General features: G+C 43.4%; 1 protein-coding gene across 2 annotated transcripts in view; it reads left to right on the forward strand.

The window, feature by feature from the left end:
• The first annotated feature begins 1,059 nt into the window (after nt 1–1,059).
• Nucleotides 1,060–21,987, forward strand: part of LOC148010967 (spindle/kinetochore-associated protein) — a 107,760-nt gene continuing 86,832 nt past the window's right edge. Inside the window, exon 1 of one of the 2 annotated variants that reach the window (XM_087671668.1) lies at nt 1,060–1,305. In XM_087671668.1, coding sequence (XP_087527794.1) covers nt 1,225–1,305 — 81 coding nt within the window. In that variant the 5' untranslated portion in view covers nt 1,060–1,224. The remainder of the gene's footprint in view (nt 1,306–21,987) is intronic. The other variant, XM_087671667.1, reaches the window with a different exon arrangement.

The following is a 21,987-nucleotide window of genomic DNA, read 5'->3' on the forward strand; positions in this document are numbered from 1 at the left end:
TTGTTTCTATTGACCTCCACCTACATACATGAAATGCTTTCTTTCTTCGTGTTTGGTTTAGAACCCTTTGTCTATGATTCTTTATTAATGGAGCATTCTCACTTTTTGGATTAAACACCATGCATGGATGCTACATAATGGTTCCCAATGTTTTGACTATGTTTGTTTACAATGGTCCATATGTGGTGATTTACATTAGGATGGTTACATTGACTATTGGGCCACTAGACATTTGTTAGTTAAGCATTTAGATTTTGCTTCAAGTTTGATTAAATATCAAGAAACCATTTACTAAATATGTTTACAATGTGCACAATGTATAGCCAACTTTAACCATACTAAATAGCTAGCCTATAAAATGTATGTAGAAGTTGATGGCCAGCCTATAAGATGCATATAGCTACAAGACTCATATAGACATATTGGTGATATTAAGTAGAGTTTATGGATTTTGGAACTATGTATCCAAGTTGGGGAGGCAAGAGGCTCACTAATACATTGAAAGGATCTACGTCCTCAAATATAGAGATTTAATATGTGTCAAGTAGCTTAAGCTTTTGTTTCTTAGGAAGTCTTTTAGACATTTCCGATTTTAATTGGGTCTATGTTCTTGCATGCCAAGTTAATGCCTCCTTCATTTGCCATTGACAACGGCCAAGCTCATGGAGCTATGGCTTTAGCTCTTTTGTCATCAATATATGGCTCTAGCAGAGGACAACCTCCTCTCAAGAATGCCAACTTTGTTGCATGATTTTGGACATGCAAAAGATAGTGAATCAAAGGAATGCATTTTTGCGAAGCCTTTCAATTTAAAAATAGGGGTGTGTTGTTCATCAAAGCACATGTGCTTAATGATGGCACATGATTGGTAATTTTTAGTACACAAATTTTGACGTGATCGAGAGCATTATAATAACACGATGAGATGTAAAATACGCTCCAACATCACTCGAGTGCCCTTTTTCTTACAAGCTACTTGTGTGAATGATGACTATCTAATGAATAACCATTCACATTTATGGGATTTTTAAATTAGAGACGAAGTGCTTCATTCACATGATGGTGCAGCTTGCCAACTCCGCAATGCGTGGTTAGGAGGTCTGGTATGACATTATATGGTATAGGAGTATAGATTTTCAAAAGCTGAAACGTTCGAGGCGGGAACACGAGAGCACTCTTTGTCTTCGCAAAGGAAGGAGGCGTCGTCTCCCAAACCGAGCAGTCATGGCTTCGCTGCTCAAGCCTGCTTCCATGGCCGTCGACACCCTCGAGCAGCTCTTCATCAAGGCCAACAATGATCTCACGGTGCGATGTTCTCTTTGCTCTTTTTCCTGTTTCCGGCTTATCATCGCGACTGTTTTTGCTAGAAAGAGTTCCTGAATGCATATCATCTGAATAAATTTTCTCTCACTGTATCGATCTTCGGTCATTCATGAGGAACCAATTTTTCGGAACTGGCTATCCTTTGATCCAGCAAAGGCTGGTTTCACTCCAACCAAATAACATCAGAGAAAAGCCATTTGCTTGAGAGGAAATTTACTTTTCCAAATAACTTGAAGGCATTTGTTGCACCAGATAGGAGGCTTATGCAAATGCCATACATCACGTGTGCATGCATACACATGCATGTGCGCATTCACACCCCCCACATACGCATGCATGCACATGAATTCTCTTCTTGGTTTTTGATGGTCTATGTTGATATGTTAGTTGTCTTTGTGTCCTTTATTCTCGTGCTGGATATATCTATTGTTCGGAGTGCGTTTGATTACAATTATTGGCAAAGAGAAAACAAAGATGGGCAAGTTGAGAAGTAGAGTTGAACAGCCAAAGGGCAAACAAGTGGCAAATAGATTGCCAAGGCACCCTTATAGACCACTATAAAACTGACTCAATAGGAGTCTATGATTGTCTCACTTGTCTATCTTGTAAAATATGAGGTTGTCCACATGCTTAAGACACTCCCAACTTAGCATTAGCTAGCTATACAAGCTTTGCATTATATAAAATAGACTATACATATTACTCATATGATGGTTGTTTATCCTCTTGAAACACTATCTTGTGGGTCTCAATTGTTTTAACATGTTGTCTATGTATTATCCTCATTAAAAGCGACATCATGGCTATGTACTACCTTCTTAGACTTAGATTACATAAATGATAGTCCATTTCTTTTAAATTTCTATATGCAAAAAAGATACACTTCTTGGACTTATGATCTAAGCTTATTACTGTTGGGGGTAAGGCATCTCTGTCTAGCCGCTTGTGTATTACTACACTGACAGTACTCGCCATTGTACATTGCAGGTGACAGCCGCTCATCACCATCACTTTATTTTTTATTTTTTTAGTGACAGTTTGAATAAAAGAAGGCTCGGTCACACATTGTGACTGTTGGAGTTTCCATTTGTGTGTCTCTCTCTCTTCTTGCTTTTGCTCTTCGTTATAGCTCACTTCCAAGCAAGCTTTGATTCTTCTCACCTTTTAAATGGTATCAAAGCTTGGTTTCTTGACTTCTTGAGCTTGGTTCGTGGCATTCTCAGCTTCTATTCAAATACCTACAGCAATGGATTTTCTTTTCGACAGCCATAGCCGAGACCTTTCCGAGCTCTCGTCACTTCTCGGCTTCTCGAGTACCTTCCCTGCCTATTGAGGCACTCTCAGGACATTGCTAACTACAGAGGTATTGAAGCGTTCTTTCAGTGCTTTTCTTTAGTTTTCAAGTTGCAGTCAATCAGGGCAGCCATAGCTTAAACCCTTGGAGCTTGTATCTTGCTTTCCCTTGCATTTGGGCACTTGAGCCTTGTTGTGTGTCTCCTTGGGCATCCCTTGGAGCCTCTAATTGTTGCCATTGAGGCCACGTGGATGTACAACAGCAGAAAAACACATCAACAAATTTGCGTCATTTTTGACTAATTCTTGGACAATATAACATAGCAGCACATTTACTCCTTAGTGATGGCTATGTCATGCTTCTTTGGGCTTGGCAATGCACTTAGCTATGGTCTCTAATATGCGTTGAAGCCTTCTTAATCATTGGTATTGGATTTGGGTTTGATCTTTACATTTCCAAGACTGTTTACAGCAGTTCCACAGTCATGTTATGCAGAAGTAACATTGGCATTTAATGCTATCCTTGTTTGGGCACTTCTACTTAACCAGTTTGGTACAATTGATTGTTTGGGGGATGCAAGGTACATATTATGTTATTATTTTGGACTAATTTGCTTGTTGAAAATACTCATTTTTAATAATAAATCTTTACTGTAATAAAGTGAGTTGAAGCTATCTAATATGCCTTTGGTTATGCCTATTGGTTTCGGGCTGTCTTTGGAATATGCAATGAAGTATTGATCTTCAGGGTACGACATCGAGCTTGTTTTTGGTTCCGGATCTTCATTTGATCTTGAGCTCGGCTTTTGAATACATTTGATGCACCGTCTTGGGTGTACATATGACATGCATGTTACTTATGTCTGACCGGTCTTGATATGCTTGGCCTATGTAGCTACTACATACTAGTTACATTGTTTGGAGCCGATTGCTACTAGAGCCTTATCTTGACTTGCATTTAGATTTTCGAAACTTACTTAGGATATTTCTTGGCTTGTTAGAGTTGTATTTGGAATACAATTGATATCTATGGATGCTGTAATTGGAGGCTACAGAGCCTATATGCTCATGATGTCTTATTGATGCTTGGTCTTGGATCTTTCGTCATTGGTGCTATCATATGCCTTTTTTGAGCTTCTTGGCTTGATCCATACGGCTTTTATGCCAGTGGAAGCATCTTTGGATACTTGACAAATATTGAGCAGGCGATTTATGCTATTGAGCTTTGAGTCTTCTGAGATTGGGATCTTCTTCACTTGGATATTGCATGGTTGATATGCACTGATTTGTATATATGTACTTGGACTGATTTGGGCTTTACACTCTCTAAGTATACAATGATAGTCACTCGTCTAGATATATTTTCAGTTGGTGTTATGGCACGCTATATGGCTACGCTTGGCAAGAAACATTGGGATGTTATGAAGGGTATCATGCGATACTTGAAGGGTACAACAGATATGTGTATTTGCTATGGCAGCCAGGATACAGTACACAGACTCCGATTATGCAGGACATATAGATAGTAGAATGTCCACTTTTGGCTATATATTCACCTATGTTGGAGATGGTCTCTTGGATGGTCAAGGTTTAGAAGTGTACGGCTCTCTCTATCATTGAGGCCAAGTATGTTGCAGTTAGTGAGGCTTGTAAGGAGGCTATATGGTTGGGCTGTTTGGTTCATGACCTTGGGATTGATTTTATATTTACGTTGCATTCGGATTCTATGAGTGCTATTCAGCTAGCCAAGAATCCGGTCTTCCATGTGAATATGAAACACATTGAGATGAAGTATTATTTCATAGGTGGGTTCATGGAGGACAAGTCTGTTGACCTTGTTAAGATCTCTATTGACGAAAATCTTGTAGATTTGCTCACAAAAAGCCTCACTACTGAGCGCTTTGCCTTCCTCAGGAGATTGATGGACATTGGATGAGATGATCTTTTTTCTCATTCAGTTGTACATGTGTACATTGTACTGTCTTTTTTTTTTTTTTTTCTTTTCACTCCAAATGGGGCAGATTCGTCTTTAAGTGGGAGGTTGTTAGGGATAAATGCGCATTCGCTTAGCCGCCCGTGTATTACTACATTGATAGTACTTGAGATTGCACACTGCAGGCGGCGGACGCCCGTCATTGTCACTTTATTATTTATTCTTTTAGTGACAGTTTGAATAACGGAAGGCTCTGTCACACATTGTGACTGTTGGAGTTTCCATTTGTGTCTCTCTTCTTGCTCTTGCTCTCCGCCATAGCTCACTTTTAAGCAAGCTTCGATTCTTCTCACCTTTCAATTACAGAGGGGGACTCTCGTTGCTTCTTCTTAGAAGAGGTAGTAAGATTGACAAACAAAATTAAAATTCCAATTACCAATTCTTGATAGTTAGGATCTTATAAAGAGTGGACAGTGTGTTGACATGTGACATGTCAAAATGAAGCTCTTTAAGTGTACCTTTAGGCCATATAAGTTATACTTGTCCATCATTAATGTAGGGTAAAAATAATTTCAAAATAGTATATTGTCTGCAGTCCAAATTGGGCAAAAATTAGCTAGTTTTTAGCAGAGGTTGCATTTGTGAGTTAAGAAAAACGGCAGTGGATCTAAGTAGAGCATTTCCAAGCCATTTCTCCCCCTGGGATCAAATGGATCATTGGTATGGTATGTAGAGCTAAAATACGCTTTATAGTTGATTAGTATTTTTAAACAGTTCCAAAACATGCTTCATTAATGAAAAATGCCAATTTGGTGTGTGGCTCAAGAGAGTTTTAGTGGTCTCCCAAAACCCTAATTTTTTGGGGCTTTCTTCAACATCTATAAATAGACGGGTTGTCTACTATTCGGCCTTATCCTTTTGTGTAGGCTTCTCACTCTATTGTGCAGGTTTTAGCCATCAACCATATATCATTTGTTGTCCAGCCATCACGATTGTGGCCCATCACTATCCAGCCCTAGGTAGCTTGTTTTCAACTATTGCCCTACTATTTGGAGGTCTTTTTAGCACTTGAAGAGCTTGCGTTTTCAACATCTGATGCTAGGTGACAGATTGTTGTCATCTGTTTCATTGGGAGACTACTGGAGTATTTGCATTTTTGTTGTCTAGCAAGCCATCTATATGAGTAAACACCTCTCTTGTTGTTGCCTTGGTTCCTTGACACTCTGGTAATCAGTGTTTGATATTTCACGCACTCTGACACTCTGATTGGTGGTTACGGCCCTTGGGATCCATCTCTGATAGACGTCACTCTTCGAAACCGCATTACTCTGTCCTTGGGCATTTTGTATACTTTTACATTCATTTGCAACATTCATTCACTTCAGAGTTTCTTCTCTCTATGTTTGAGTTTTGAGTTTTTTGCATTTTCCGTTTAGGGTTTGAGTTTTGCTCGTCTTTGTGTTTCAATCTTGGTCGTATGTGCTGTGTTTCCTTAGTGCAAACCTTGGCATATCTTCATATGGTATCAGAGTTGGTGCGCTTCTAAAGAGTATCTTGTGGTAATTGTGGAGGCTAGTCTTTGTGCAAGTCTCATATGCGACTCGATTCTGACTCATAATGTCTAAGGCATCTTCTTCTTCGGATCCTGTAATGCCCTATCAAGTGTCTCCATCATTGGAGACTCTGAGAAGGCATTATGGTTTCAAGGAGAAGATAGGCACACCTTCAGCTTTACCGTCTTCTCGTTTTGGCCATCTTATAGATGAAGAGTTTGAAGAGTACTTGCGCATCACATATAATTCAGTTTACAGTCTCCCAACAAGTGTTGCTAGTCCATTTGGACTGATTGGTGAGACTGGCCATCTTCTTGATCTTGGAGGGACCATGATATTTGGTGCATTTAGCGATCCATCTCCTTCATCACAACCATGCCCTGTGTTCGGTTTGTATAATCCTTTTGAGTCGTATGAGCCAAAACTCTCTTTTGTTTCTCCTTTTGGTGTGCAGAATCCGGATGGTTTTTAATATGTTAACTTTAATAGAGGAGGCTTTTGAAGCAAACACCCTTCATCAGGTATATCTCTACCAATTGTTTCATTTGAGCATGTAAACCACACTTCTCAACTCCCTTCCATTCCACCATCATCTTCTCCACCATCTTCTCCACATTCTGATCTACTCACATCTTCATTCCAAAATCTTAGATTACATTTCACTTCCGCTCAAAGCACACTAGGGAATGGATCTTTCATCTCTGCTTCTAACACTCTCTATCTCCATCCCACTATTTATCTACCCTCGTTCCTCCACCTCTTGGTGCATCATAAGGGGGAATGCCACTCTTTAACAATGTACCTTCCACATACCCCCACTTTACCACATCCTTCTACTCCGGGACATTTGTGATGGGCATTTTTCTCACTACCCTCGGACACTCACAAACCTCCCACACTACCTTTTAGACGCAAGGATATCCATCCTTTGCTTATGGACTGTCGTCACACATCCCTTGGGTCACCCCTACGCAAGAATTTTCATCCTTTGCTCCTCGTTTTCCTATCCCTCTACCTTGGGCTCCTCATGCGGTTACCATGCCCATACTCAGTCCACCCATGCCTACATTTGGATTTGCTATGCACACTTCTCGTATGCATAGTAGGCACTTTGGGATTCCTTCCTAAGTTTACTCTACTCCGCCACCCTATCCCCCCTATTTACCCTCCGTGCATTACACATCTTCTCCATCTCCTAGCACTACTACTCTTGTTGCAATGGCCAAAAATGCTGTAGGGAATAAAGGGCCACAGTGCCTTTTATATGTGCACGATGTGAACGCATCCTTAGCACTTGTACTTTACATATATGTATCTCAAAAAACATTAAAAAGATACACATTCTATTGTACCCACACATCGTGCATCTCTCTCACTCTCTACTCTCTATTGTTGCTCCTGTTTTTTACTCGATCTACCATTGCCATCGTTGACCATTGTATTTCAATTGTGCATTGGGCACCTCAAACTGGTATTAGAGCATCAGTCATCACAAGTGCGCTTTTTGGAGTTCATTCGAGCTATGTCAACTCATCTCCTGCGAAGAGAACAATAAGTTGCCTTTAGTTTTGATCGGGTCACAGGTCATGTAGGTCACTAGAAGTAGTTTGCAAGTTGCACAGACCAAGCGCAGGTCATAGGTCGCAAGTCAAGGCAGCAGTCAAGTGACACCTTCGACGACAATTCTAGGTTAGTGTAGTGCAAGTGCCGGTCATGCGTAGCAATCGACAATCCATGTTTTTTTTTTCCTTTACAAAAAGCACATTTTTTTCAAAAGGTTCATCCTTTGGCAAATTTGGTGGGTTGTCATGTGCGGATAAGCACAGATTGACAAATGTCAAAGATTGTGCATGCATTTACTCTTTGAATTTGGGGCTTATGACGTATGCTCAAAGATTTTACTCAGCTGAGTAAAATTTGTGAAATTTGCACACATTTGGGTCTCAAAAATTGGGGCTTTTCATTTATTTGTGAAAATCGCACAATGATAAGTACAATTTCTTGAAATTTTGATACATCAGACCCTACACTATTTGGGGCTTTTGCAAAATTTGCAAAGTTTGTGTCAATTTAGTCTTGATATGCACTTGCAATACAATTTCTATGCAGATTGAGCACACTGGACCTTGAGCAAATCTGGGGCTTTTGCAAAATTTGTGAAATTTTGACAAAATTGGATTATGGAATCTACTTAGGAGTTATGTCTGATGCAATTTGAGAAGTTTGAGCATAGAAATTTTGGGGCTTTTGATTGTGTGGGTCAAATTTATGCTTGTGGATGCATTTGGAGCTGAAATTGCAGCTAAAATATGGGTCTTTCTTATGAAATTTGATGTATTAGCTCGTAGCACAGCTGCAATTACTTTTGATGTGCTGTAGCACACATTTTGTGACTTTGAAAATTGATTTGCAGATTTGAAATTTCTGCAATTACTTGGTTTTTTCATTGTTGGTTGGTATTTATTTTCTACCTTGATCATTTTGTGACAATTGGGCTTACATTTGTTGAATTTTGAGTCATTTTTGGGCTGTAAATCATGGCTGGCAGCAATGATAGCAGCAATCTTTTGCACATTAAGAAGCTTGAGGGTGCACACAACTTTGCTATATGGCAGAAGTAGTGCTATAATGCCTTGGTGTAGAAGAAACAGGTGAAGCCCATAAAGACAAAAGGAGTAAAACCGGCAACCATGGATCAAGATGAGTGGGATGAGTTAGATGAGCTTGCACGCTCTTCCTAGAGCTTTCAGTGTCAAACACATTGCTATTTAACATAGAGAAATTAAAATTTGCTTTGATATGTGGTAAAGACTTGAGGAGTTATATGCTAAAAAAAGTGCAACAAGCAAGGTTTATTGGTTGAAAAAATTGATGGACCTTCGTATGAAGGAAGGTACAACTATGTTTGTACATTTGAATGAGTTTAACTCTATTTTCAGCCAATTGATTGCTTGGAGTTTAACATTGATAAGGAGTTCAAGGCAACATTTTTGCTATGCACTTTGCTTGAAAGTTGGAACACTTTTAGGACAACAATGAGTAACTCCAATGCCATGTTATATTTAGATGTGGAGAGCTCTTTACTCATGGAAGAGCTAAATATGCAAAATAATTCAACAAGTAAGTCTTTTAACACATTGCATACTAGAGGTAGATCCTAGTAGAAGGGCAAGTTTGAAAACCAAGCACACAACAAGTCTCATGGGAAAAATGTAGAGTGCCATCATTGTGGCAAGAAAGGGCACTTCAAGTGGGATTGCTTTAAGTGGAAGAAAGAGAAGGGCCAGGGAAAAAGCATTGGTGATATCACAGATGAGAAATAAGACAGCCAACATGCAAAGAAGAGTAGTGTGAAGATAGAGGAAGTCAATGTAGTCAGTCACGAGATGTACTCTTTGCTTTTTCTTTTAGTGCACAATCATTAATTGCGGATTTTGATGATGACATGTACACTTGGATTCTTGATTTAGGTGCTTCATTCCATGTGACACCACACCGTGAGTGGCTTTTTGACTACAGTGGTAGTAGATACGATGTTGTCCACTTGGGGGATAACTGTGCATGTGACATTGCAGGGATTCACTGTGTGTAGTTGGCATTTGAGTATGGTTTAGTGGTTCACCTTGCATAATGTGGGGCATGTAACCCAGCTCAAGAAGAGCTTGATAAGCATAGGGCAGCTAGATAATGAAGGCTATCACACCACTTTTGGGGATGACAAATGGAAGATATGTAAGGTATCTTGGATTATTGCTAAAGGCTCTAAGAGTGATACTCTGTATCCATTATATGTATCTAGTGTGTGTGACCATGTTATCGCAATAACTAAGAAGCCAAGTGTGTCTTTGCAGTATGGCCAGTTGGGACACATGAGTGAAATTGGAATGAAAGTACTTTTTTGTTTGGGTTATTTGTCGTGTTTAAGGTATGCTAAATTTGACCATTGTGATCATTGTATATTTGGTAAGTATGCTTAAATGTAATATAGAAAGTCTCTTTTGTTAAAGTCTTTACCCTTAGAGTTGGTACATTGAGATATATGTGAGATGCCAGGGCTGTCTCTAGGGAGAAAAAAATATTTTATCACGTTTGTTGATGACGTTACACACAAAGTATGGGTTTATTCAATCCGTCATAAAGACGAGGCATTAGATAAGTTAAAAAAATTCTTGGCACTTATTGAAAATATGACTAGTAAGGCATTAAAGTGTCTTCGCTCTGACAATGGTGGGGAATGTGTGTCAAAAGTCTTCCAAGCCTTTTGTGACAACAAAGGGATAAAGAGGGAGCTTACTGTTCCTCATAATCCGCCTCAAAATGGTGTTGCAGAGCGCATGAATTGGACTATTTAAGAGAAGGTCCATACCATGTTGTCTTATGTTGCATTATCCCATGGATTTGGGTAGAGGTTGTTATGATAGCTGTACACTTGATAAATTGGACACTGAACAGGTCTTTGGGGAGGGAGAGTCCCTCAAGAAGTGTGGTTGGGCAAGCCACCTTTGTATGCACTCTTGAGAGTGTTTGGTTGCGAGGCATTTGTGCATATATACGAGGAACATGTTAGAGATCAGATCGCTGTGCAGCAGTCGGACTGCACAGTCGGACTGCCACGTGGCAGTCCGACCTGTACAGTCAGTCGGCTGCATTTAATGCAGCCGACAGGGTATTTTCTGGCGCCCCAGTTCAGGCAGTTTTTCGACTATTTATAGTCGACGTTTCCAGCAGTCTGGCCACTCTTCTCTGTCGCAGATTACAGACCGGTGCCGTGCAGATTTCTGTCTCTGTTCACAGATTTCAGACAGCAGACAGTGCAGACTGCAGCAGACTTCGAGGTGGACAGCAGGTCGCATCGTCGAGGTGGAGACACGCAGTCCAGCGCACTGCGCCAGTGTATATCTTTGTATTCAGCATTCTTTATATAGCAGATCTTCATCGTCCACTGTCTCTTTCTCTCCCTTCTCTCTCTGCGTTCTCTCTCTCTCAGTCCTACGCTTCCGCACCGCTGCACTCTGACATGGTATCAGAGCAGTGTTTGAGGGCTGACTGAGCGCAGAATCAACCTGAAGAGGAGTTTCCATCGCGACACAAATTTGCTTTTTTTGCGTTTAAGGGCAGACAGGAGGGCTGCGCCTTGGAACAAGGCTGAAACGAGTGTGGGCGCACAGGAAAGGAGTACAGGTGGTGGATTTGCTGCTGTTTATTGCTGTTTGACGCGGAGAAAGTTTGAGTTTTCAACCTAAAAGTGCAGGTTTTGCTTTTTCATCGCCTCCGGCGGGTGAAGAAGCTTCGGGACGCGGAAGAGCCTTAGCAGGCTGAGTTTACCCAGTCAGAGGGGGCTGCTTTTGCGTTTGAGAAGGCATTGCAGGTGAAGATGTCTACAGAGATGGACTTGGAGTTCCAAGCGATTATGGACCGGAAGGTGCCTGTCCTACCGGCTCTTCCTACAGATCAGAAGCTCGACGGCGACAACTACCGCATTTGGCGCGTTATGATGTTGGCCATCCTTGAGTCCTATGATTTGGCGGAGTTGGTACAGGAGGATATTGACCGGCCTTCGGTAAGAGATGAGTCCAAACTCTCTTCCGATGCTCGTGCGGAGTTGGCCAGGGCCCAGTCTCATTGGGACAAACTGAATGCCAGGATTCGATCATTTCTCTTTCTATCATGCACTATAGCCGTGATTGCTCATATCGAGCACTTGACGGTGGCTCGTGAGATATGGCTGGAGCTTGATCAAATGTACAATCGGATGACCCTGATGAAGAGGGTTTCTTTGAAGGTCTAGATGCGGACTTTGTCCGTCAATAAGTCTTCTTCGCTAAGGGAACACATTAACAAGCTAAGGCAACTACAGATGCAGGTTCAGAATGCGGGGAAGCCGATTTCCTCCGAAGACATGGCGATCACACTCTTGTCCCAGTTGCCGCCACGATTCGGTACATTTTACTCTGCCCTTATTGCTTCGGGGCGAGAGTCTACTCTTCGGTGGGAAGAGTTGGTTCCTATGGTCTTGGACCAAGAGGAACAGTTAAAGGGACAGAATGCTTCCAAGTCGGAGGCGTTGACAGGTCAAGCCTCTCAGAAGAAGGGGAAGGACCAAAAGAAGAAGAAGGGGGATAACAAGTCCAAGAAGGACAAGGAGAAGGACAAGGACAAAGACTCCACATGTCATATTTGTGGAAAGACTGGCCATTGGAAGAAGGATTGCCTTGACAAAGACACGAAGGACACCAAGAAGAAGGATACCAAGGATTTTGGAGCGGTGGCCGCACCCTCATCAGCTGCATTTCTACATCTAGTTGTCATTGAGGACGCTTCACCGAATGCTTCTGATGCTGCGATGACGGCTCCCCAAGCTCGAGAGTGGATTGTTGATAGTGGTGCCTCATTGGAGACAGCTCTTCAGTTTCGATTGCAGGTCGGGGTAAAATGCAGCTTATTCCGGATGGACGAGGTGGCACCCATACCTCAGAGGTTTTGCATGTACCAGGATTAGGGTACCATCTCCTTTCAGTTCATAAGATTTGCTCCCTTGGTCTTTTGGTGGAGTTTGACAGTTCTACTGTGCGAGTCCTTGATCGTGAATCGAGGAAGGTTCTATCATCTGGATATGAGGAGAACGGCATTTACAAACTGAAGTCTTCCACTGCCCTCTCTACTCTTCTTCTTACCTCACAGTCACAGTCTGAATTATGGCATGCTCGGTTTGGTCACCTGAACTATGACTATCTTCGGAGGGCGTCACGTGGACAGCTTGTTCGAGGGTTGCCGGATATAGTGGTGAGCCAGCAGCCATGTGTCTCCTGCATACGGGGGAAGCAGCATAGGGATGCCATTCCCCACACAGCTTCGCGGCGGTCTACTTCACCGATGGAGTTAGTATCTACGGATCTATGTGGCCCTATGAGGAATGAGTCCCTGCGTGGGAGCTCGTACTTCATGCTGATTGTGGATGACTACAACAGGATGACATGGGCCTACTTTTTGGCACTAAAGTCAGAAGCTTTCTCGCACTTCAAGGATTGGCTTCTCTTTGAGGAGAACCGATCAGGCCGGAAGTTGAAGACCTTGCGATCCGACAAGGGAGGTGAATTTGTGTCTAATGAATTTACTCGGTTTTGTGCAGATAGAGGAATTCACCAGGAGTTTGCCAATACCAATACTCCTCAAGAAAATGGTATTCTAGAATGGAAGAACCGCAGTGTGATCGAGATGGCGCGCACCATGATGGAGCACCGACAGACCCCTCAGGTTCTGTGGGTCGAGGCTGTGGCTACTGGAGTCCACATCCTTAATCGATCCCCTACTTCGGCCGTGGAAGGGATGACTCCATTTGAGGCTTATTTTGGGACGAAGCCAAATGTTTCTTACTTTCGAGTCTTTGGGTGTGATGTCTATGTTCACATTCCCAAGGCTCACCGTGATAAATTTGAAGCGGCTTCCCGAAAACAAGTATTTGTTGGCTACAGCTCCCAGTCCCAAGGCTACCGACTGTATGATCCCGTCAAGCGGGATGTATACACTAGCCGTGATGTGCGGTTTGTGGAGGTTCCGGCTTCTTCAACGGGTGAGGAGCATCCCGTTCTTGGAGATCCAGGGGAGAGTTTGGCTCCTTCTACAGTTCCACTGGAGCCTGTGCCTTTTGATTATGATTCTGTTTCTGACACAGAGTCTATTGTTCCACCGGACCCTTCTGAGGAGTTACCACCGGTGGACATTCCAGAGTCTTCTACTGATGGAGAACGACAAGGGGAGGTTCGGCCTCCTCCTTGCTGGGCCCGTGACACACTCCGTGATTCAGGGATCGAGGGGGTTCCTGAGGAGTGGGGACCGCAGGATGGTCCGCGGCGGTCACGGAGGCACCAGGCGCATTCTTCGGAGCTTGTTTGCTCCAATTATTGTTTGATGTCTTGTGGTATGCAGGATCGAGAGCCCACCTCCGTGAAGGAGGCTTTACAGTCCGCCCCATGGAAGAAAGCTATGGAAGTTGAGTTGGAGGCTATTGAGAGGAATGGCACTTGGTCACTTGTGCCACGCCCCCCGATGAAGAAGGTGATTGGAGTCAAGTGGGTCTTCAAGACCAAATATCTCAGTGATGGTACTTTGGATAAGCACAAGGCTCGCCTTGTTGCTAAGGGTTTTGCCCAGTGCCCAGGGATTGACTGTCATGACACCTTTGCCCCCACAGCTCGTATGGCAACCATTAGAGCTGTTCTTGCTTTGGCTGGCCATAGGAGATGGCCTGTTTATCAGTTGGATGTGAAGTCGACCTTCCTGAATGGTGATTTGAAGGAGGAGATCTACGTTGAGCAGCCTCCTGGCTTTGGTTCTTCAGATGGGAAAGTCTACAGGTTGAAGAAGGCCCTGTATGGTCTCAAGCAGGCCCCGCGAGCTTGGAACGAGAAGATTGATTCGTTCCTTCAGTCTCAGTTGGGATATCGGCGGTCCAAGGCCGATCCGCAGCTGTATGTTCATACTTCCGAGGATGGTTGTGTGCTGTTTGTATTATATGTTGATGATTTGATTGTCACAGGTGATGATGCACAGCAGGTCCAGGAGATAAAGTCAGCTTTACATCGGACGTTCGAGATGACGGATTTGGGGCTACTCCATTTCTTTTTAGGCCATGAGATTTATCAGTCTCAGAGGGGGATCTTTCTCTCCCAACAGAGATATGTACAGGAGCTCTTGGTGTCTTTTGAGATGGAAGATTGTCGGGCCCTCTCTACTCCTATGGATCCGAACTGGAAGGCCACTTCCCATTCAGCTTCTCCTTTGGCGGATGCGTCCCGCTATCGACAGTTGATAGGGTCCTTGATTTGGCTACTCAACACCAGGGTTGATCTATGTTTTGCTGTTGGGCTCTTGGTTGGGTTCATGAGTGAACCTAAGACGGTGCATTGGCAGGCTGCTCAGAGGATACTTCGGTATCTGAGGGGGACGTCTGATTTGGGGATTCATTACCCCGCAGGGACAGATGGGTCAGATCTTGTACTTGCAGGTTGGAGCGACTCGGATTGGGCCGGTGACGTGGACCACAGGCGGTCTACAACAGGTTACTACTTTACTTTGGGTGCAGGTGTTATTTCATGGAGTAGCAAGAAGCAGCCCACGGTAGCCCTTTCGTCTACTAAGGCGGAGTATCGGGCCGCGTCTTCCACCACATGCGAGGTTGTGTGGCTTCGGAGATTGTTGGAGGAGCTTGGGTGCCCCCAGACTCGTCCTACATTGCTGCAATGTGACAATGAGAGTTGCATTGCCTTGGCGAGGAACCCTGTTTTTCATGCCCGGACGAAGCACATTGAGATTCAGTACCACTTCATCCGAGAAAAGCTTCTGGATGAGACCATCACTGTGGAGTATTGCAAGACGGAGGACAATCTTGCGGATTTGTTTACGAAGGCGCTTCCTCAGGCTCTACTTCGGCAACATTCCAGATCCCTCAGGCTTCTGCCCTGCCCAGGCTCTGAGAGGGGGTGTTAGAGATCAGATCGCTGTGCAGCAGTCGGACTGCACAGTCGGACTGCCACGTGGCAGTCCGACCTGTATAGTCAGTCGGCTGCATTTAATGCAGCCGACAGGGTATTTTCTGGCGCCCCAGTTCAGGCAGTTTTTCGACTATTTATAGTCGACGTTTCCAGCAGTCTGGCCACTCTTCTCTGTCGCAGATTACAGACCGGTGCCGTGCAGATTTCTGTCTCTGTTCACAGATTTCAGACAGCAGACAGTGCAGACTGCAGCAGACTTCGAGGTGGACAGCAGGTCGCATCGTCGAGGTGGAGACACGCAGTCCAGCGCACTGCGCTAGTGTATATCTTTGTATTCAGCATTCTTTATACAGCAGATCTTCATCGTCCACTGTCTCTTTCTCTCCCTTCTCTCTCTGCGTTCTCTCTCTCTCAGTCCTACGTTTCCGCACCGCTGCACTCTGACAGAACAATGCAACAAATTGGAGCCGAAGTCTTGTAAATGCATTTTCCTAGGATATGGTGATGAGGCTGAAATGGGATATAAATTATGGGATCCCAAGAAAAGAACAATCGTACGCAGCAGTGACTTTATCTTTTGGGAAAATTGCATGCATGAATAGCCTGAAAAGACTGAGAAAGTCGGAAGGGTTGTGTTCGGAGAAGAGATACTTGTAGGACAACAAAGAGTGTCTGTTGTACATCAACAAATACCTGCCATAAAAATGACCCTATGAATGCAGGGAATGATGCTGAAATTGATTAGCAAGAAGTTACCCATGATATACCACAGCTTTAGTAAGAAAATGTGCCATTAGAAGAGTTAGAACAAGTAGGACAGCATGCTGAACCATTTGAATAGCAAGCTATTAATGCAGATTTGCAGGTTGAACAACGAGCAAACATTGATCATTGGGTTTGTACATCGGGCTGAAATATAAAACAGCCAGATAGGTTTGTTCTTGGTGTAAATTATATTGCTAATTATGTCATGTTAACAGACTGTGGTGAACCGTCATGTTTCAAGGAAGCGATGGATAGAGAGGACAACAAGAAATGGCATAAAGCTATGTTGTCAGAGACAAAATCTCTAAAGAAGAATGACACTTGGGATTTGGTGCATTTACCCAAGGGGCAGAAAGTCCTACCACGCAAAATGGGTTTACAAGGTGAAGGTCACTTTTGGTTCCTTACCAAAGTACAAAGCACAGCTTGTTGCAAAGGGGTACAAGCACGAACATGGGATTGATTTTGATGAGATCTTTTCTTTTGTCATCAAGATGAATCATTTGCGAACCATATTGGGCTTGGTTGCATGTGAGATACTGTGGTCGTTGTAAAGAAAACTGCTTGCCCCAACTGGCAAAGTTGTTGAATAGATAACAAGTTTACCCCAAGCTAAGGTGTGTAGTATACATTGTCCAGCGAAGCTAGATCCGCACCCTTGTCAAAGGCAAAACTAACGTAACTTTGAGCTTGAATCTTGATCGAGGAGTTATTTCCTACGCGGACCCGCTTGGTTGTAGGGACTCGGGTACAGAAGATGTTCGCTATAGGAGTCATGTGATGTGTAGCTCCACTATCCACAATCCAAACAGGTGTTGATGTGCTTGGTTGTGACGAGTGTGCCTTTGCGGTAACCTCATTAGGAGGCAACTCACAGATGTGGACGAGACTTGCATCAAATGCCTCTACAGAAATGATGTGGGCCTCTATAAACCAATCAGACATGCCCTCTGGAGTTCAGAACATTGTCGACTGAGATGGTTGACCGGTGGCAGTGTGGGTCTAACCTTTCCATTGGTGCGTTCTCTCCCACTAGAATGTTGCCAATGCTTCCTTTTCAGCCTCTAGCTCAGTCACAGTTGTTTTCTTTTCTTCCTTTGCTTTTTCCAAGTGCGCAAGAAACATACTTATTATACCCCATCGACGGTGGCATTGCTGTAGGTATTGATGTTGTTGATGCCTCTACTTTCTACTTCTTAGGATCTTGTCATGATTCGGTATCTGTAGTTGTCGATCTTTTCATTCCTGCCGTTGGAGCTTCTCCACTTGAGGTTGGGTCTATTTCTTACACTCTATCCACCAGATATTGTACCTAGGCCATTAGATTACTTTCATTCACCGGGTTTGTGGTGCCTTGAGTAGCTGTTGTAGTTGCAGTTGGGGCCATGAGAACTAGCGGGATCGAATGTAGCAAGCCCTTGCTTTTTTCTTGCTCAATCTCTACTGCCTTGGCATTGGTGCTTGAATCTTTGTCTATTAGCGGACTCATGGTGGCTAACTCCTCCTCCTTGGCGCTTTGGTCTATTGACATGCGAATAGCTTTAGTAGTGTCTTCTTTCTCTTCCTTGCGTAGTCTTTTTGCTTCTTCTTCCAATTTCCTCACCCTCTCTTCTTTGGACTTTTTTGACTCTTCTCGCGTCTTTTGCAGCTCGGCCTTTTTTTCTAGTCATCCTCTCCTTGGTTTCCTCTCGCTTTTTCAGAGGAATCTTAATCTGTAGCTTCTTCGGCCCTCCTTGGCTAGATGGTGTCCCTTGTTCTATCTCCTCGCTCACTGTTCTTTCACTTGACTAATCTTACTCGTGGATTGGTGATCTCTTAGGGGTCTCCACCACTTCCTCTTCACCTTTCACCTCTCCCGCCGCCTCTTAGATAATAGTGGTTAGCACCCCGTCAAACCCTATAGTTGATGCTTTGGATACAGACGTTCTGCGGTCGGATTCAGAGGTTACAACCAATGACTCATCCCTTGTTGGTTTTTTGTTGGATGCTAGCGCCTTGGTTGAAGATTCAATGGTTCTCTGGACATAAGCATTTAAGTTGAATTTATCTAGGGCTCCTACTGTGACGCTTTCAAGCATAGGCACTTGGATTCTTGTTATAAGTGCGTTGTACCTATGATTGGAGAAGAGTGCATGTATCATTTTCGCTTGCCGTTGGACGATAGTGTCAGGAATGTTTGCCAAACTGATTCCATCGTTAGTGTGCACCCTTGCCTTTGTCATCTTCAACATGCTAAAGACATTCCTCTTTAGTTTTTGTCCTTGGACATTTGCCAGCCCTAATGCTTTATCCACTAGTTTTGGCCTTGGTATAACTTCGATCTTTTTGGGAGAACCTCCTCGCCTGACAGTCACTGTGCCACTACCCTTGGTTGTATCAAAGGTTCTCAAGAACTCTGTGCATCTCTTGTGGTCGATTTCTTGGCTAGCTTTTTCCAGGTATTTGTGAAGGTTGTTCTAGTAAATTACCTCTTCACTGCATCTTCAGTATCTATTAGTTCCCTCAGATTGCCGATGCTATAGTACTTGAGTTGGTTGAAGACTCTTGTCTCGACAGCCAACTGGTACCTATTATGCTTGTCTTTCGAGAATGGAAGTTGTGTTGCCATTTTGGGTTCTTGCCAAGATGCAACAACTTCTATTAGTTCACTTGCGAGGTTATTTTTCAACATGAAGATACTTGCTCTTTTTTTTTTTTTCCACCTTACCTCCTTTTCCTCGGAAATAATGTGAATCCTTCCTAGGATTGGAGGATGAAGGGTTAAGGGTACTAAGTGCATGGGTGTGATGCTTTTACTGTTTCATGAGCCAAGCGTAAACTGTGGGTTGTACTTTGAGGTAGCATGATGGTCCATGTCCTAAGGTCTAATGGCGAGGTGCGTAATGTAGTTCAAGATATCAGTTAGGAAGTCACTAGAGTTGATCCAGCTAGCAACGTGTAGTTCTTTCTCACTTAGGATACAATCCAAGGATGGGCCATGACATGATCTTTTAAGGGTTGACTACGGGTGATGGCCAATACTCTGAATGAGGTAGGAGCCACATAAGTTGGATCATACTTCGTGGTTTTGATGGTATGTCTTTGCTCGGCATTGGTCATGATTTGGCAGCCCTCTTGTTTCCATTGGAGACGGAGAATATACAATTTTCATAGAAAAAAAGAGTTAGAGTTAGTGTTTTTAGCTCTCCTAGTTCTTGACTAGTTGCAGAGACTTTGCTCTTGCTATAGAATGTGATCAGTCGTTGTTTGCGAGCTTGCTCTCAAGAAATTTCATCAGCAATCAACTCCTCAACTACCATAGAGACTTTAACAAACATGAATTCGCCCCAAGTGCACGGCAACGTATGTACTTCCGTTGCTAAAGTCTCTTCTAGGAGACCTAAGTCCAACCGGTCATAGCTTTTAGCAAGCATGGTGAAGGTGGCATCCAAGTGTCTAATGCATGTGACCAAATCATCCCCCGTATTCTCAGCTAGATCGGAGGTCTAGGTAAGAATGGATCTCTGTTTATAAGAGGGTCTAAGGCTTGCAGGAGGTTGGGGTTTGACTGGGCTAGATAACACAACAGTTGGTATTTGTTGCTTCAGATGATTCTTAAGGCACGTGTTAGCCACTTGTGTCATAGACGTGGTTTGCGACGCAGATGATATGGTGCTTTCTGCTTGTGAAGCCGTTGGGACACTAGCAGCATTAGGTTGAGTCGGTTTAGGGGCAGCAAGTTGCGTTATTGGTTGAGAGACTAGTTGCGGTTTAAAGGTTTGGTAGCTTTTGGCTTAAGTGGCTTGTCAGTTCTAGGTGGCTCACAAAGTCTTGGAGATAGGCTAGTAGTAGACAGTTGAGGGGCACGTATGCCACTCGTGGACTTAGGCAACCAAATCGAATTGTTGCCTTTATAATAGCCTTGGGCACGCAATAGGGCTGTAGGCACCTATCGTGGCTTAACCGTTCGTTTGATTCTATAGCGCCAATTGTGTCTCCTAGTTTTAGGACGTGATGTTTTGGGATGATGGACCCGTGAGGGTTCCATGCTATCTCTCTTGCATGGCTACTCTTAGGCTAGGAACGAAAAACTATATTGGTAGGATCGCTTCGTTTCCGTAGGTTAGCGTGAAGGGTGTTTGCTCGACAGTCGCCCACAACGCTGCCATGAGCTTATTGTCCTAGTCACTGTGTGAGGCAGACTACTTTAGAGGATCTTGTTTGTGGATTCCGCTTGACCGTTAGCTTGAGGGTAGTACGGTGATGATTTCCTATGGATGATCAAGGTGGAAAGCAGGTGGGCAATCACTTCACTAATGAAGTGAGTGCCTTGGTCACTAACTAGTTCAATGGGGCAGTTGAATCATGAGATCACTTGCTCCCAAAGGAACTTAGGTGTAGTCCTAGCATTGTTCTTCATGGTGGCTTGAGCTTTGGTCCATTTCGTGAAGTAATCTATTGCTACAGTGATGTACTTGGCCTGGGAGTATTGTGCTGCGGAGCTGATTGGTCCAATGAAGTCAATGCTCCATTTTTCGAAGGGTTGTCGTGCTATGATTGGGGTTAACTCTATCTTATCTTTACAAATAGGGACCTTGGTCCTTTGGTACTTGTCACAATGCTTGACAAACTTAGCAGCATTGCGGAAATGGGTCACCATAGTTGAGATTGTAGCACCTTGTGTGGGTTGTAGTATCTTCGCTAAAGTGTCCTCCAATAAGTCCATCATGCACTTCAGTTAGCACATCATGCATTTCGTGCTTACATATGCATCTTCGCAATAGGCCATCTTGTTCTAACCTATAGAGTTGGCTGGCAATCAATTGATAGGGTTGAATCCTAAGGATGAGACGCCTTAGCCTAGCCTTCTCAATAGGTTTTTCAGGCAATCTATGCTTGAGATTCTGGACTATGTCATTTTTCCAATAAGGCGTTAAATTGACTCTGAATAAGTTCTTTTAATTGGACATGCTAAAAAGGTGTGCATCGGGTAGATCATCTACAATGCCTTGTCCAGCAGCTTCTCCTGTGGGTATGTGAGACATGTGGTCTGCCATGTAATGGTGCTTGCCCTTGCATACAACCACAGAGAAGTCAAACTCTAAAAGCAGAAGCAATCATCGAGCTATGCGTCCTATAGCACAAGGTTTGTTCATAAGATAAAGCAAAGCTTAATGGTCAACAAAGAAGGTGAAGGATGTAGCCAAAAGATAATGTCAAAATTTCTTCATAGTGAACACCATGGCTAGGCCTTCTCTCTCTGTCGTGGAGTAATTTATCTCGATATCTGTGAGTTATTTGCTAGCAAAGCTCATTGGATAGTCAAGGTTATGTTTGTTAGGCTGGCACATAACAACTTCCACGGCTAACTTCGACGCATCAATATGCATATGGAATGTTATGCTCCAGTCTGGGGCTTGTAAGATTAGTGTTGTGGTAAGATCATTTTTCAATTCTTCATAAGCGCGTTGGCACTCAACAACTTGTAAAGTGGTCTAGCAATCAATGCATAATTCAGGACGAGGCATCGATAGAATTTTGTGTGTCCCAGGAAGCACTGAACTTCCTTATAGTTTGTTGGGGGTGGCAAGTCAACAATGACCCTGATCTTGAAGAAGCTAGTAGCAATGCCGTTCTTGGACACCACGTA

Source organism: Lygodium microphyllum, chromosome 29, assembly GCF_053477565.2.
Source record: "Lygodium microphyllum isolate KBCC chromosome 29, Lygodium_microphyllum_v1.1.10, whole genome shotgun sequence".
Lineage (NCBI taxonomy): Eukaryota > Viridiplantae > Streptophyta > Polypodiopsida > Schizaeales > Lygodiaceae > Lygodium > Lygodium microphyllum.